Genomic DNA, 14,951 nt, shown 5'->3' on the forward strand with positions numbered 1-14,951 from the left:
AGAAACTAACATGCGAAATATTTATAATTAATAATAGATATATTAATAAAAAAGTATCTTTTTTTTATGCAACTTACAATGGCAAACAAGCTGACGGCCCATCTGATGGAAAGTAGTAAACGTCGCCTATAGACATTAGCAATACCATGGACAAAACAGAGTATACTATTTCGCCCGTGATACCCTCCATGCGTTGCCATTCCTGAGGACTCAGGTGTTATTTCTCCGTACCCTGTAAATTCACTGCCATATCCCACCCTTCAAACCGAAATATAGTTATGTAAACACAATTGCTTCACGGTAGAAACACAAATAAGACAGAGGTGCCCAAGCAAGCCACTTTTGTACAAAGTCTCCCTCTATCTAAATGAAACAGAAAAATATGTCCGTAAGTTGTAGAAAGCTTAAAAATTAAATAAAATGATCGAATGTAAAAATAGCCTATTTGAGCATAAAGTCAATTAAAAAAAAACTAATTTTAATGCCATAAATTCTTATTGCATGAATAAGTAATACTATACAAAGGTTCTTGTTATAATTAGGTAAACAGCGCAGATCTAAATTTAGAAATTCAAAGTTCCTTGATAGAATCTGGCAACGCATTGTATAGTATCATTGACATGAACAAACATAATTTCTTGCTTAAACCCTCATGTTATAGAAGAATCCCACCAATTGGCGTGCACCTGTTTCATACTTTTTTTTTTTTACAAGTGCATGTTATTTTTAATGAACACACATATTTCAAATATGTACATAAAGATCCATGTCAATATATTAAATTTTTTTAAAAAAAGCCTATGAAATTCAAAAGGATCAACCCCACAAATTGTACGAATCAATTTTCGTGTATTATAAAAGGACGATTTATTAAATCATAATTTTCTTTTATTATTAGTCCATATCTCAGAATAGAGGAAACAAATCCATCGTATGCTGCAAGAGCAGTTTTTTGAATACTGGTTTTTCTAAGACCATGTAGAACAAGTATTATTATGTGTAGTATTATATGTAGTTGTCTGTGCATTTACGCGAAGATTGTTGCAAACTAACCATTCAACCGCATCTCTAACAGTATTTGTTTCCTTATGGTGGTCACCGTTGGGTCTCATATCAGTAATAATCAATATGTCATAATCAAATAAAATACGTGAATATTTGGTTACATTTGAGAGGTTATTAATATACAATAAGAAAAACAGCGGCCCCAAGATACTACCCTGCGGCACTCCAAATTAATTGAATTTTAACCTTGAGCAACAAACTGTATATTCATATTGCTTAGTTTACCTATTTCCAAACATTGACTTAAGTCACTTAAGTAATTTTTATTCCAATTAAAAGCTTGACCACAAATTCCGTATCTTTAGAGCTTAGATAAAAGAATTATATGACATACACTATCAAAAGCTTTGCTCATAGCAAATAATATCGCAGTTACTAAAATCTTTTTGTCCATAAAGTTTTCTTCTTATTTATTTAAAATAAAGCACGCTTCTTAATTTTCCTTTTTCAAATCCAAACTGTTCAGATATCCAGCAGTGGGCATTAAACGACTGTTATAATAACAATAAATCATAATAAACAGACAGTCTATACTTACAATTCTATTATATTAGTAAAATGACTGATACTTGCGTGTACTGGAATATTATTTTGTTTATACAGTCATACAAACAAGAAACAGAAAAATCGGCACATTCATTTATATTTTATTTTATAAAAATACAATGGTGAAGGCAGGCGTATATTTAGTTGTTCTGCTCTCATATTTGTGTTGTTACGATGGATATAAAATATTAGTTGTGTTCCCCATACCTACTTTAAGCCACGGTATCCTTGGAGAAGGATGTGTACGCCTACTTCTGAAAGCTGGACATGAGGTATAATTGAATATATTTTACCTAACTCTATATTTAGGAACTAAATTATTTTTAGAATTATAAATTAAAAATTTAATAAATTAAAATTAAATTGTATCGCATTCCTTAATATTTTAATTAATGTTATTTCATTATTATATAATTTCGTAATGTATAAATGCTAAAAAAAATTTTAAATTAAATCATTGTAATTTTTATTTTTAATATTTGCACGCTTGACCTAAGTAGATTTTGTAAGGTACTTTTAATTAATAAGATCAAATGTTTTATACCCAAAATCATTGCAAAAAAAAATCAGAATAAGAATTCATTTATATGCTAGAATAAAATATGTTTTTATAAGTTTCCCATCAGAAGAAAATTATGGTCCAATCTTATTCTGCCACAACTTTAGCGTATAGACAAATATATAAAATTTATTACACAAAAAAAATAAAAATAATAAACTCATCGGAATTCAATACATACGTGCATGTTGTAATAATATTTTGTCAATTATTGTATTATGTTAAATAAATTACTAAAACTCATTTGCTTGGGTACCTTTGTCCCATTAGTGTTTCTGTCGTAAAGCAGCTATACTTGCATGACAATGTTTCGGTTTGAAGAGTTGGATATGACAGTAAATTTACAGGGTACAGGCATAACACCTTTGTTCTTAGAAGTGGCAACGCATAAAATGGGCGTCACAGTATACTTTATAATGTCTATAGTGCTGTTCAGAGCTATAAGCAATGGTTTTTTAATGGATAATAATAAAATGGTAACGGTATACGCTGTCAGTACTAACGGTATACGCTGACGGAGCACCAGTGAGGGATTATAGGTGACAATAAAAAGGCGGGTCAGTTAGTCCATCGTGAAGGATACACCTGGAAATCAACACAATAGTTTCCAGGGGGAACCACGTGGGGATCGACCTAACAGGGTATATTGCTAACGATGTGACTGGTAGCCCTCATGACTAACAATCTTTTCCTCCGACATATAACCATCTTCTTTCAGGAAGCCGTCAGCTTTTTGTCATTCTAAATTCCCAACTCGACCCAATGGGATTCAAACCCACATCCTTCTCACTGAGATATCACTCAACCCGGATAACAGAAAAAAAAAAAAAAAAAAAAAAAATATATATATATATATATATATATATATATATATATATATATATATATATATATATATATATATATATATATTATTTATCCTAATAATAAATAGTCATGATGTACTTGTTAAGTGACTTCAAAAGAAGTGTCGGTCAGTCCCTTTCTCGATTCGTCTGTATTTTTTGTGACCATATTACGGAAGTAAGAAGGAAGCTACAGTTTATTTTATTGGAACAAAAATTGCTCGTTGCGAAAAGTATAAGCACACGATTCCGCGTTTTAAATTCGTTTTTAAATACTTTTGATCTAATATATCTTCTATGTGACATCAATAAACCAAAAATATCATCATTAACGTGGCAACCTTCAACTGTCCACTGCTGAACATAAGCCTCCCCCTTGGGAGGTTTTACCAGTAGTTGCCGTGTTTGGCAGGCGTATTGGCAACCGCAGTAAGACTTTGGAGATGTTTTAAGAAAGACGCTACTGCCCATCTCTTACTCTCCCTTATTCGTCTCTTATGACACCCACGGGAAAGGAGCCAATGTTACAAGAATACTGTAAGTATTCTATCGATATCCCAAACATCCATCTGTTTAACCATTTTAAGTATTTATATATATAAATAAAAAAAAAACAAATTCAACAAAATAAAAATAACAATTTTCCATGGATCCTATCGTGAGACTGGTAACTAAATTGTGAGATTGACTTTTTTTATTTAGATTAAGATAAGTAAACATATAACACTATTAATGGAATCCAGTACATATATTTGAAAATACAGTATATTTGAATATAGTTTGTTTCGATTGAGTTTCATGAAAAAGTAATCAAGTTTCGTTGAAATTATCCCAGAATACTCTCTAAATGAAATTAAGAATCAAACGTTCTATTAATTTGAAATCAGTTTTTATTTTGTACTATTATATTTGTATACTACTATTGGCCTAGCTATATCTTATGGTCTGGTCAATTCGTTTATTTACATTTACATTAAATTCAAATGAAACAAACTATAAATTATTATAGTATTCATATTGATTAATATCGCACTGTTGCAGGTTACTTACATAGCAGCAATGCCTTTACAAGACACACATCCAAATTTGACACAAATTAATATTAACAAAAAACAAGAATCGAGTAAGTAAATAACAAGAATTTAATTAATTTTTTTTTATTTATTTAATTAATTTGTTATTACAGAAGCTCAGAATTGCAGAAAACACGTTCTATTAGCTTTCAGAAACCATGTAAGTTTATATTAATGCTAAATACATTGAGCTATTCAACTTGTATTAACATCAGGCAAGAAGTTTTTTTTTATTTTTTTTAATATACATTCATGTTATTAATAGTAATATTATCCCGTACATCGGTGGGTGTAGTTCGCTATTAAGTCGAGGAACTAGATTGTCAGCCTTACGCTTACCATACAATTTCTATTGGTACAAAGTCGTTTCCGTACAACCGCCCTCGTGTATTAGTTTCATTCCAATATTTTTTTATTATAAAAGGTTTCCTTGAGTAATGTATATTTTCTGGTTTTTCACCACCGTACAACCTGCCATAAACTAAAGTTTCATTCCAACCATCTGAACGAGTGGCGGTCACGCACCGTGCGTTTTCAAGACACTTTCTTCCACGCACAACCACTCTTTGGAATCAACTTCCAGCAGCAGTATTTCCGAACCGATACGACATCATAACCTTAAAAAAAAGAGCATATTCCTTTTTAAAAGGCCGGCAGCACACCTGCAATGCTGTTGGTGTTGTGGGTGATCATGGGCGGCGGTAGTCACTTACCATCAGGTGAGCCGCATGCTTTTTGCCCCCTGTGTTGAAAAAAAATTTAATTGTAGGTGTACAAGTAAATATTGTAATTTCAAAAAAGGCCAATATCGTCAATGAACTTTAAATTCAACTTTATCTACTATCTATTATTGTAGGATAATGTTTTTTTGCAGAAATTTTGAAAAATATCACAAATTTTATAAATCCACACCTAAATACACATTTCAATTTTGATCCTTTTCATACATCACTAAATTCTACAAAAACAGTACTCGAGAATGAAGAAGTTAAACGCTTAATCAGCGATCCGAAGCAAATTTTCGACGTGCTCATAATAGAATGGTTTTTTTCTGAGGTACTTTCAGGGTAAGTTATTCTAACCTTTTATTTATTACGAACTATAATGTAACAGACTTAGATTATATATAGGGTCTCCATACAAATGCTTCGTAAAAAGTGAGTCAACTTTTTCATACAGTTTTGCGTGATTTGAACATCAAATTTGTATTTCGTTTGGCTCCGAAATTTCGGAAAATATTTCATGGTAGGCCCTCTGGTTACCTTTTATTAAGTTTCCTTGTAACAGATTCTATTATTTGGTTTCTAAAGTAAACATTTTTTAAAGTAACTATAAAGGTTAAGTTCTTCCAGTTTGTCAGCTGTACTGCATTGTCCATATATCTGGCTGTCTTCATTGAATCCTCATTGGATGATCCTCGAACTAATTGATGACGTGACGAGCCCAGCATACGTGCCAAGCTATAACAGTCTTACTGCACCCCCATTTACGTTCCAACAACGTGTGACCCAACTGTGGTATCAAATTCGAGTTTATTACTTCAAACACTTGTAAGTCTATCAAAATGTTTCTTTTTAATAAAATATTTGCAGAAATCGTGAACATAAATAAGTAAGACAGAGCATTAAGCGTAAGCGGAGGAAGGGAGGGAGAGGGAGGGAGACTTTGTACAAGAGTCGATTGCTTGGGTACCTCTGTACCATTCGTGCTTCAACCGTGAAGCAGTTGTGTTTGCATGGCTGTGTTTCGGTTTGAAGGGTGGGATATGGCGTGAATTTACAGGGTACAGAGGAATGACACCTGAGTCCTCAGGAATGGCAACGCATGGGGAGTCTCATGCGCGAAACAGTATACTCTGTTATGTCCATGGTACTGCTCATGTCAATAGGCGACGGTTACTACTTTCCATCAGGTGAGCCGTCAGCTTGTTTGCCATTCTAAGTTGTATAAAAAAAAGCGCCTGATAAAATCGTCTTGTTCGTCAGTTATCAAGTACAGTTATATATTGCAGAAGCAATTTGCTGATTTTTCATTTACAAGTGTTTAAATTTATTATTAAATAAATATCAATTGATAAATCTTATTTAAAACCAATAAAACCCCTTTATAGAGGAGACCTATGTTCAACAGTGGACACTAGACGCCTGATATGAAGATCTTATTTTTTTGTATACAACTTAGAATGGCAAACAAGCTGACGGCTCACCTGATGGAAAGTGGTAATAGTCGCCTATAGACATGAGCGGTACCATGGACATAACAGTGTATACTGTTTCGCCCATGATACCCCCCATGCGTTGCAATTCCTGAGGACTCAGGTGTTATTCCTCTGTACCCAGTAAATTCACGCCATATCCCACTCTTCAAGCCGAAGCACAGCCATGCAAACACAGCTGCTTCACGGTTGAAACACGAATAGGACAGAGGTACCCAAGCAATCGACTTTTGTACAAAGTCAACCAACTTCGAAAAGAAGAAGGTACCCAGTTCTATTTTTTTTTTATATTTTTAACCTAATAACTCCATCAGTTCTAAACTGATTAGGAACTCTCTTTTTTATCTGATAGGAAATTATAAAAAAAATTACACTATTAATTAATAATTAATTAATACAGATTGGTCCCATGTTTTTTTATACCACTGAGATGGCAAACAAGCATACGGCTCACCTGATGGTAAACGGTTACCGTAGCCTATGAACACCTGTAATACCAGCGAAGAAACCTCTTTACCCCCCTTTTAAAGAACCCCAAGCTGTAGTCTCTTGGGAATACCTCCCTTAGAATTTTTATCAAAATCGATTCAGTAATTTAGTTTTTTTAACAAAATAACTGTCACAATCAAAGTTAGTTTTTTATAGGACATAATCTATAATTATAGCATAAAGGATAATGATAATTACACAGTTTTTTTCTTACACTTACACTTACAGTCAATATTCAATCGAAGAGCAAAAATTATACAGTCTACTGATTCCTTTCATGAGCAAGCGAGGAAGAAGTACTCCTATATCAGCGTTAGAAGATATGAGATACAATGCGTCATTGATACTGTCTAACTGTGATGCCGCTATGTTGGCACAAGCGATAAGTTTACCCCAAAATTACAAGCCCGTTGGAGGATTTCATATCGAAGCTCAAGTGAAATCCTTACCAAATGTAAGTATTTCATGGTACTAAGGCTGTCTCCACTTTCATATACTACCATCTAGCTTTTACCTGCGACTTTCTTCACTGACTGAGTATAAAAAGTAACCTAACTTCTTCTTTGTTAGCTCATGTATATCGAATTTCTTATTGATTAAGCGGTTACGGCGATAAGAGGTAATAAACAAACTCATTCATATTCATAATGTCAGTAAGAAGCGTAGTGTTATTAATTATACTGTTTGCAACAAATAATTCTAATTTAGAGTAATAAATAATAAAGCATACGATATACAAACTTTCCTAAATAAAATTTGAAAATATAAAAATGTATTCATAGTAAAAATCATGTATTATGGGCGAAACAGTACACTCTGTTATGTCCATGATACTACTCATGTCTATAGGCGACGGTTACCACTTTCCATCAGGTGGGCCGTCAGCTTGTTTGCCATTCTAAGTTGTATAAAAAAAAACATGCTCAAGTTATTTGACTATATAACAAGATAATATCGAAATCATAGGATCCTGTTAAAGAAATCTTCTGTAAAATTGAATGATTTTCTCAAGCTAATATGGATCGATAAAATACGAAATTTTAGGTTTCACATCTCAATCTCTTCAGAGAGAACCTTTTCAAAATTTTATATCGTTTTTGATTTTTAATCATACAATTTCTGTCCCTAAAATCATTAGTATAGAATGGCCGGCCCCTTCCGTTCCTATGCTATATAACTGTAACTGCGGTTGCCAACCCGCCTGTCAAACGTGGCAACTACCAACAAAGCCTCCCTTATGGGGGAGGCCTATGTTAAGCGGTGGCCAGTTAATGGCTCATATAATATTAATAATATCACACAAACATGTCAAATATTTTTAAAATGATGGTCTTATTCTTAATTTATTTTTGTTAGGTTTATTTTTTAGGTTTGTTTTATTGTTTGCATGTTTATATCTCAACCAAGTACTTAATATATCACCATGGCTAAATCACATTTCCAAATTACATGATATAGCCTTCTATGTCTAATGTGTAATTCGTAGAGTTAATCATCCATGTAAAAGCGTTTTGGCAAATAAATATTTATTTCATTCCAAATATAAATGATATCCATAGATAAAACCATATAGTTTATTTTTATTTTAATATAATGTAAACAAACAAAATAATCGACACGACCATAAGACAATCCATTGATATTCAATAGTAGTAGAAATAAAAGATCGAGTAATTGATCGAATATTTCGATTCGTTACCAATATTCATGAGAGTGTTTATGTGGCAATTTCAATAAAATTTTATGAAACATTAAATGCTATTGAAACAGACTTTTCTTGGTACTATTGTTTGTACTATTGTATGAGATAAATTTATCCATTACTTACATTATATCTAATTGTTACTATTACTGTATGTTTTATCGCAATAAAGAATATTTCAATATTTTGATTAATTAGAGTTAAATTGGAGTTATTCCACCATTGCACTGCTCGCTACCGGCAATGAATCCAATCTTACACCTTAGAACCAAAATAGACACGCACTGTGCGGTTTCAAACGAGCTTCCTCCCGTAGACAATCAGGTTGTGGAATGGTCTTTCTGTCGAGACTTTCCCTAGAGACTATAGTATTAGGTTCTTCAAAAAGGTTTAAGGTTTCGGCAACGCGCGAATAACATCCGTTGTGTTACAGGCGTACATAGGCTACGGTAACACTGTTTACCATCACATGGGCATATAGCAGCAACAAATAGTAAACAAACACTCTCTCGCATATTTAATATTAGTAAGTTCCATTCACCATCTGTTCATACTATTAGAGCCCCTTTGACGCACGACATCACACCAATTTTGTTTACTTTACATGGACAGGTTGTATGTTTATTTTTGTACTGCGGAATTCATGTACATAATAACAAAAGTAACTAGACAATAGGGCAGATTCTGAGGCGCCACTACTGTAAACTTATCTCTTAATATTACGGGTTAAGTTTACAAGTTTATTATAAAATAAAATACAAATATATGTTTTCGCCATGAGTATTGCTATTGAGTGACACAAATTACAATATGAGAGTTAATTTTATAATAGGCTTAAATGTAAAATTACCTTAATTTTAGATATTTAAAATCCTACAAGAGGGGGTCTATGCGGCAGTATAAATGCTGAATAAGTTCAAATATAGTACAACAGCCTAATTGTGCAAAAAAAGAGAAAGGCTCAAGTTGTTTTTGTTAAATAAGAGAAATTACTTTTTTTTATACAACTTAGAATGGCAAACAAGCTGACGGCCCACCTGATGTAAAGTGGTAACCGTCACCTATAGACATGAGCAGTACCATGGACATAACAGAGTGTACTGTTTCGCCCATAATACCCCCCATGCGTTGCCATTCCTGAGGACTCAGGTGTTATTTTTCTGTACCCAGTAAATACACGCCAATAGTACTATGGTGGGTCTTCTTGAAAATCTTCATCATCATCATCTCAGCCATTATCCTATTATTTATTATTTATTATTATATTATTATCCGTCCACTGCTAAACATACTTCTTAAGAAGAATCACGATTAGTTCCTGATTTATCCTAACAGACCAACCGATCTGACTTTATCTTCATCACAAATAATGTTCACTTATCATCCCTTGTTAGTGTTGTTTTACTTATACACACATATAAAACAAAATTAGGGGAAAAGGGATTGTTAGTAATGGGAACAAATAGCCCCATTACCAGCAGTATACCCTATCCGGTCGACCTCCACGTTATTCCCCCTGGAAACCATCTGTCTAATTCTAGTTAAATTCGTCAGGATGGGCTAACTGATCTGCTTTCATCCTTATCAGTCATCTATCACTGGTGCCCCGCCAGTGTATACCGATAGCCCATACGGGGTTACCATATCATTACCACTCATTAAAAAAAAAACCTCGAAATTAATGCATTATAATTACATTTTGCTTATTGACAGGACTTGCAAAAAATAATGAACAATTCTAAATATGGAGTAATTTACTTCAGCATTGGTTCCATTGTAAAAAGTTCTGAATTACCCGACAATGTTAAGCGTGAACTCATGAAAACATTCAGTGAATTGAATCAGACAGTAATTTGGAAATATGAAGATAATGAAATAAATACGCTGAAAAATGTGCATATTCGAAAATGGGTACCACAACAAAGTGTTTTATGTGAGTTTGTACGTTGTACTGATCTTTGTAATTCACATTTTTCGAGCTATCATTCAATATTGCAGTTCCATTATTAGAATAGAATAGAATAGAATAGAATTTTATTGCTAACTGTGTACATACATATAGCAGTAACCATTGCTTTGAATTTGACATCAGTATCAACAGTTATAGCCTATCGGGCATGCAACAATTTAAGAACAGCAATTATATTAACATCGGAACATTCAAATACTATTACCATTACTTGATTACAAATAAATATGAAATATTTGACAATACAATCAACAAGACAAAGAATAATCATAACCAAATTAAAATAAAATAAATATAATTTCGCTTACATGTCAATTATTATTAATTATTAATTTAATGAGTTATATCTTAATACTACTGGAAGTTGGCCAAACAAATAAACGAATAAAAATGATGATTGTTAATCATCATTTGCAGACATGAAAAGCATTGAATTTGTCGTTAACAACATTAAATATATCAGATTACAAAGAATCTTGCTCTTTACATCAAAATTCAGCATTATAAAATATATATTGCATAAATAAACCCAGTGCTACGTTAGTATAGAAATAGTTTTCAATACTATACTAAGCTAAGCTTACACATAAAATTTACCATCAGTCATATCATCACTCACTACTTCCTGTGCCATTGCGTTGACTGGAAGAAATCTCTTTTAGAGATAAGTTCGCCTTTGCTAACATTGTTATTAACTTATTGTTGTTACTGTATGTTTTAGTGCAATAAAGATATATATATATATATTATCAGATACATAATTTTATTTGTCATTTCAGCTCATCCCAACTGCATCCTCTTCATTACGCATGGTGGTCTTCTATCAATCACTGAAGCAATCTATTTTGGAATACCAATTATTGGAATTCCATTATTTTCAGATCAATACCAGAATGTTGATAAATCAGTGATTAAAGGTTTTGGCAAAAAAGTACAGTTATCTTCGATGATAGCTCACGATTTGAAAATAGCTATAAACGAAGTTCTTAATAATGCCAGGTTATTACCAATAATTATAAAATTAATTTCAATTATTATATGAAATTATATGTATTTAATGTGGATTCGTTAAGAATAAGATAGTCGATATAAAAAGAGATATCAATGTTGATGATTAATTGAATTAATTACTATATGAGAGTCTATTGCACAATCGGAATAATTATCGCTACAATATCGGCCGGTGATAACGAAAATTATCTAGGTGATAAAAGTGATCAAAATGTCGGCAGACCGCATTCGTAATACAGTAATGTGAGGCAATTTGGTTTAAAGTGCACACTATGATAAGGATAAAGAGACCTATGTTCATTCAAATCTGGTATTGTAACTGCTATCTGAGAAAGGAGCCAAGTATCTTTAAAACCGAGTACTCGTATGTGTATAAAACGATTTATGAAAGGAGATGAAGCAAACAAGTATCAAGAACCTTAAATAGAAATCCCATTACAACTCTGGCGTAAAAATTAAATAATTATAGACTTTTTTTTATTGGGGAAAGGGATTGTTAGTCATGGAGACTAAGAGCTCTATTGCTAGCAATATACTCAACCAGGTCGACCTTCCCGTGATTCCCCTACAAGCCATTGAGCTGTATTCCAAGTGTATTCATCACGATAGGCTAACTGACCTGCCTTTTTTCGTTCATATCTATGATCCCACACTGTTGCCCCGCCAACGTATACCGTTAGCGCAGGCGGGGTTACCTATTATCATCCATTAAAAAAAAACTTTTTTATTTACAGTTACCTAGAAAAAGCAAAAGAGCAATCACGAATATATCATGATCGCATAGTAAGTGCTGGAGAGGAGCTAGTACATTGGGTGGAGCACGTGGTTCGGACACGCGGGGCGCCGCACCTCCGTTCACCAGCTATAACATTGTCGTTTTACCAAAAGTTGTACCTCGATCTTATTGGATTAGTAGCTGTCATTTTTATCATCATAGCGGTGATTGTGTTGCCAGTACTTCATTCATACATTGCAAACAATAAAATTGTAAAAACCAATACTATTAAAACAAAAAATAAGAAAAATAATAAAATTGTTAATAGTCAATCGCTTAAAAAATAAAGTTTACGATTATAGTAACACGTCTCTTGTTTTTTTTAGTAACACGTCTCTTGTTTTTCATATTTCTATAAATATTTAATTGATAAAAATGACATTGATTTTTATTATTCATACTCCTATATTTATTATCTTATTGACATTATTATATTAACTAGCAACCCATCCCGGCTTCGCACGGGTACTAATTTGTTTGTATAACTTTTAAACTGTTCAACACATTTTAGTAAGGCAGGTATTTTGCCGTGTGTGAAAGTACTGCACTAATGTTCTCTAAGATTTTAAACAGAATGGCCTATTTAGCAATTTGATGTGCGCGCATTTGTCATAGTTCCTCTTACGTCCCTCCCTTCTGCGCCCTACCTACTGTTCTCTCACGACCAGCGCAAGCAACAACAAAATAATTTTACCCGCTTTTTGTTTTTATTTCGCAATATCTTCTTACCAACTGCATAAATTAACATGCTATAATAAATAAACATTATCTCTATGAAATTCCCACTTTATTTTAGCTATTTATTTTTATAAGAATTTGTAAAGTATACGTCAAACCTGTATGCAAATTTAATTTTGCTTTTAACATCAAAACCATTTTTTTTTTTTGATGAGATATTAAACTTTTATATGTATTGTGTCGGACTTTTTTATAAAGCTGAAAGTATTGAATACTTTTTCTATAGATTTTATTCCTTTATTTCATTTATTTCAAAGCAAATTATTACAGATTTTTTGCCGACTTTAATTACATTGATTGTGATTAATTATTGAAAATATATACTTATATTATAAAATAAGTAATAGTATATAATATAAGAAGTATGAACAGTGAAAAAATTTTCAAAATTGGATTTGTAATACCGTAGATTACACCTAACATTCAAACTCACAAATTTCATCATCATATCAGCCTTTAACTGTCCACTGCTGAACATAAACCTCCCCCTTGGTTTTGCCAATAGCTACCACGCTTGGCAGGCGGATTGACGGACTCTTACAAAACCCACGGGAAAGAAAGGGATGACCTATTCCATACCGGGACCACAAGGCCAGATTTATATACATAGAAATGCACAGAGATGTTGCATCTCTGTGCATCTTCTATCGAATTTACCATGGGGAGTGTTCTGAGGAATTGTTCGGGTTGATACCTGCTGCTGATTTTCACCACCGTACAACCCGCCACAAAAAAAGTTTCATCCCAATCATCTGGACGAGTGGCAGTCTTCCACCGTGCGTTTTTCAAGGCACTTTCTTCCACGCACAACCATTCTTTGGAATCAACTTCCTGCAGCAGTATTTCCCAACCGATACGACAGCATAACCTTCAAGAAAAGAGTATGTTCCTTTTTAAAAGGCCGGCAGCACATCTGCAATACCGCTGGTGTTGTGGGTGATCATGGGCGGCGGTAGTCACTTACCATCAGGTGAGCCGCATGCTCGTTTGCCCCCTGTGTTGTAAAAAAAAAACATATATAAACTCATAAAACTTGTTTATAATATTAGTATAGAAATACAGATACAGATTGTTCTGACTGTAAATGCCAATTCAATTCTTGTAATACATGGGTATTTTGATAATCACATAGGTAGTGTATTCAAGTAATTTGTACTCATGATATATTCAAGTAACTTGAAGCTAGTCATGCTTACTATAAGTTTCTGACTGATAACGGTTTGATGGACTAGATCGATTGATTTCCATATGGACGATAAAACCGATAACCCCATGGGCCGGATGTTCGTCCTCACAATGGTAGAACGCGTTGCCGAATTCAAGGATCATGGAATCCTCCCTCTGTCTTCGGACTTCAGATAATCCTAGTGTCTATCTATCCATTTAAGAGCTGCGCTCTTGTCGGTGGAGCTCTTGCCACTCACTACGATTTTCAGCGAGTCTCTTCACCTCTTGATACGACACGACACCAACTCCTTCCTTGATCTGCCTGATGTAACTATGTCTCGGTCTCCCCCTCCCCCTTCTTCCTTCTATCTTACCTTCTATTATAATGTTCATAAGTTCGTCGTGTCGTATCAAGTGTCCTAACATTTTTCCCCTTCTGTCCTCAATAACAAATCCTAGTGTATCTTAGTGTAATTCTAGTGTCCACCTCTTCTTCCAGCTCCACAACTTTCTCATTGGTTCTCAAAATACGAGCATTGTATGTTGCCGAGTCCAGTTGTTTTTGGTAATAGCGGAATCTCTGCCGGTGATTCTTAGCAGCTCCTGCTCCTCCGTTACCATGACCGCTACCTTATTCAGAAATAGTGGTATCACCATTTCTTCCTCATATTTACCATTGGGAGCTTTTTTAATAATCGCCACGCTTGCCAAATAGGTTTACAACCACAGTTAGTCTTTTGATGATATTTTATGGGGGACGCTACTACCTCTAAATTAATAATAATAATTGACTGTCC

The 14,951-nt window shown here is 33.5% G+C and overlaps 1 protein-coding gene across 1 annotated transcript; it reads left to right on the top strand.

Annotated features, from left to right (window-relative positions):
• The first annotated feature begins 1,714 nt into the window (after nucleotides 1-1,714).
• On the top strand, nucleotides 1,715-12,550 carry LOC113510147 (UDP-glucosyltransferase 2-like). Its single transcript, XM_052901160.1, has 8 exons — nucleotides 1,715-1,883; nucleotides 4,057-4,138; nucleotides 4,963-5,155; nucleotides 5,441-5,638; nucleotides 7,021-7,246; nucleotides 10,208-10,427; nucleotides 11,243-11,462; nucleotides 12,209-12,550. Exons 1-8 carry the CDS (start codon nucleotides 1,731-1,733, stop codon nucleotides 12,534-12,536), a joined length of 1,620 nt encoding a protein of 539 aa, XP_052757120.1. The 5' UTR covers nucleotides 1,715-1,730; the 3' UTR covers nucleotides 12,537-12,550.
• Nucleotides 12,551-14,951: the final 2,401 nt, after the last annotated feature.

This window comes from Galleria mellonella, unplaced genomic scaffold, assembly GCF_026898425.1.
Source record: "Galleria mellonella isolate WM207_F2 unplaced genomic scaffold, CSIRO_AGI_GalMel_v1 utg1267, whole genome shotgun sequence".
NCBI classification, from domain to species: Eukaryota; Metazoa; Arthropoda; class Insecta; order Lepidoptera; family Pyralidae; genus Galleria; species Galleria mellonella.